This window comes from Pinus tabuliformis, chromosome 3_1 (assembly GCF_031772625.1).
Source record: "Pinus tabuliformis cultivar Carrire ecotype Pingquan chromosome 3_1, CPIR1, whole genome shotgun sequence".
Classification (NCBI taxonomy): domain Eukaryota; kingdom Viridiplantae; phylum Streptophyta; class Pinopsida; order Pinales; family Pinaceae; genus Pinus; species Pinus tabuliformis.
In genome coordinates, this window is record NC_142301.1 from 469,460,274 (window position 1) to 469,463,831 (window position 3,558).

The following is a 3,558-nucleotide window of genomic DNA, read 5'->3' on the forward strand; positions in this document are numbered from 1 at the left end:
TCTTATTGAAATTGAACCAAGTGTAGCGAAAACCCTGAGAAGGAAAGCTTCTATGGAAGCTCTTGACCACCGTTATCACATACCGCAACATAAATATTATCATATATAATAATCTGAGAACAAGCGAGAATGAAAACTGATTCAAATACTTTGTGCAAGTGTAGATGTGGGAAACTTGCTTTCTACAAATAAATAGTCGTTGGCACTCGCAAAAGATAGTCAGATATTCAAGCAACAATAAATGAATAAGAAAAATACGAGATACTTAAGATTTTTAGGAATTTCAATGGAATCACCTAGTTTTTCACCCCTTGGTGAAACAAGGTTTCTATCACTTTTAGGATTATCCTCTAACTTATGAGAAATTGTAATCGTCAGAAACTTATAGCATGCCTTTCTTTTCACAACTCCCTCTTTTGCCTTTATAGGTCTCTCCTCTTTTTAATGAGGCCCGAAACAGTAGTTTTCAAGTTTAGAAGAGTATATTAAGTTTGTTTCTAATGAGGTTGATTAAATAGCGAATGGAAAGACATTAAGGTTTTGTAAAAAAATGGTTTAAATTAATACTTTGAATCTAGTAGGTGGGATCCTCTCTTTTCCTTATTCGATTAGGCTCTATAACCTTTGTCCCAAAGCAGAAATGGATAAGAAATCTGACCCCAATAATTGGTTCATTCAATAAAGTTGGGTCCATAATAATAAACATAAACCATGTCATAACAAAAACATGACCATAAACTTCCTTGTTCGATTAGGCTCTATAACCTTTATCCCAAAGCATAAATGGATAAGAAATATGACCCACATAATTGGTTCATTCCATAAATCTCCAACCACACTAATAAACATAAATCATGTCATAAGAAAAGCATGACCATAAACTTCATTTGATAGGCTCTATCCCCTTTCTTTAAGGAACTTTTGATTTTGATTCTTTATTGATGAAGTATATGAAATCTTATTTTATCAATAAAGATTTTTTGTTTTCTTGTTTTCTTTTTATATATATATATATATATATATATATATATATTCTAGATTTATCAATGCTGGAAAAAATCAAATTTCTTTAAATGTGATTTTTTCTTATATTTTCCATTAAAAAAAATTTCACTTTAAAATTTTTGATTTTCTCCCTACTTAGTAAATCCAACCAAAATTTTCTCCACACTTAATAAATCCAACCTTAAAATAAGATAAACCAAGAATAATAATATACCTTGAGGTGTGATTATTGATCGACCCAATTCTCAATGGTGCAGGAGAAACCACATATTTTATCGTTGTGTAATGTAGGTATTGATAAACTCCACACGGCACGACGTCTTATGCGAGACCGTGGGATGGCTACTGATGGCAATAAACGCGGTTTTAATTGTGAATACTTGTCCTGATAAGAAACGACATATTTTATCGTTGTGTAATGTAGGTATTGATAGGGATGGTTCCTGATTGCAATAAAAGCGCTTTTAATTGTGAATACTTGTTATGATAAGAAACCATGGGTTGTGAATGACTTACGATTAGTCAAGGTAGAACTATTCAAAATTGGTTGTTGTTCCCGTTGTGAATGACTCTTACGATTAGTCAAACTAGAACTATTCAAAATTTGTTGTTCTGGACGCGTCAAACTAGAACTATTCAAAATTTGTTGTTCCAGACGCGTCAAACTAGAACTATTCAAAATTGGTTGTTGTTCTGGACGCGTTATATGGCTTTTGCCGGGAAATGTTCAAGTCACAGCGTTTGCAATGGCCATAGCTAAGGGAGTTTCGCTGGCATTCATGGCGGTGTTTTCCTGTTGCGTTGTACAAGGTAATAACTGCAAAAGTGCGAAGGGAGTTTCTCTGGCATTCATGGCAACTTTATGCAGTTGGGTTATAGAAGGTACTAACTGCAAATTGGATATTTAAGTATGTTGAAGAGTCTAACTTTATTGCTGTATTTGTTATCCTCGCAGGAGCAGGAGGTGTGACCATTGAGTTTCTGAATGAGTGCCCATTCGTCGTTTGGCCAGCTGCGACACAAATGGACGGACATAAAATGCTGATGAAAGGACAGTCGTGGAAGATTCCACTCACTGCCGGTTCGAAAGATAGCAGATTTTGGGCGTGCACTGGGTGTGACTTCCCAATGTCCTGCACAACCGGAGTATGCGAGAATGTACGAAACCTTACATCCCTACCCCCGGTGAGTATGGTTGAGTACAGTGTCAATGAAGCCGAGAATGTCGACTTCTATAAAATCTCTCTCATTGGCGGATTCAACATTCCAATTTCGTTCAAACCCTCTAACTCTAAGTGCCAAGCGATCGCTTGCAGCAGCAACATAACTGCCAATTGTCCCGCAGAATTGAAGGTGTCGGGCGCATGCATGAGCCCCTGCACTGTTTACAATACATCCCGATATTGCTGCACTGGGGATTACAGCGGGAATAATTGTCGTCCCACTAATTATTCGCGTTTCTTCAAGACACAATGCCCCCAGGCCTACAGCTCTCCAAGTGACGACTCCAGCAGCAGCACGTTCAGTTGCCCCGCAGGCACTAACTACACAGTCATTTTTTGCGGCGATGCCACTTCTTCCCCCTCTACGGCCCCTTCTGGTACTGAATCTCACCAACTAAAAGCAATTTCTTGTGGGTCCATATAGCCATGAAATTATTCATTTAACCTCTTTTGACATTCAAGGTTTTGTAGCCATGAAATTACGAACAGTTTTGAAAATAGCAATTTGTTAAATGATGTTTAAAAAGTAACTGCAAATTGGGTCATAACTGCAAATTGGATATTTATGTATGTTCAAGGGTCCAACTTTATTACTGTATTTGTTATTCTCGCAGGAGCAGGAGGTACGACCATTGAGATCCTTAATAAGTGCGAATTCCCCGTTTGGCCGGCCGGGGGATACAAACAACAGAGAATTTTATGCGGCTGGACAGAGGAGAATCGTGGACGGTTCCACTCACGGCCGGTCCGACAGCTGTCGAAATTTGGGGGCGCACTGGGTGTGTGGAGTGCACAACAGCGGAGTGCTGGGGTGAAAGGTCTTGCGAAAGCGGGCAATGCAACGATGTACGAAACTGTGAAGGGCAATGCAACCGTGTACCAAACTGTGAAGGACTTATGCCCCCAGCGACTATGGTTGAGTACTATCAAGTCTCCAACCTCGACTACTATTTCATCTCTCTGGCCGGCGGATTCAACCTTCCAATTTCGTTCATACCCTCTAACTCTGAGTGCCAAGCGACCGCTTGCAGCAGCGACATAACTGCCAATTGTCCCTCAGAATTAAGGGCCGATGGTGGATGCACTATTTTCAATACATCCCAATATTGCTGCACTGGGGATTACGACGGAAATAATTGCCGTCCCACTAACTATTCGGGTTTCTTCAAGAAGCAATGCCCTCAGGCCTACAGCTATCGATATGATAACGAAAGCATCACGTTAACTTGCCCCGCAGGCACTAAGTACTATACGGTCGTCTTCTGCGGCGCTGCCGCTTCTACCCGGTATCCAGCCGCTTCTTTCCCCCCTGTGGTCACTTCTGTTGCAG

The 3,558-nt window shown here is 40.0% G+C and overlaps 1 protein-coding gene across 1 annotated transcript; it reads left to right on the forward strand.

Moving 5' to 3' along the window:
* The first annotated feature begins 1,735 nt into the window (after positions 1–1,735).
* On the forward strand, positions 1,736–3,349 carry LOC149187814 (pathogenesis-related thaumatin-like protein 3.1). Its single transcript, XM_089412886.1, has 2 exons — positions 1,736–2,605; positions 2,843–3,349. Exons 1-2 carry the CDS (start codon positions 2,029–2,031, stop codon positions 3,268–3,270), a joined length of 1,005 nt encoding a protein of 334 aa, XP_089269012.1. The 5' UTR covers positions 1,736–2,028; the 3' UTR covers positions 3,271–3,349.
* The last annotated feature ends 209 nt before the right edge of the window (positions 3,350–3,558 follow it).

Coding starts and splice junctions, on each gene's coding strand:
- LOC149187814 (XM_089412886.1), top strand. CDS start 2,029: ATGGACGGACATAAAATGCTGATGAAAGGACAGTCGTGGAAGATTCCA. Junction 2,606..2,842: donor CCCCTCTACGGCCCCTTCTG/GTACTGAATCTC, acceptor TTATTCTCGCAG/GAGCAGGAGGTACGACCATT.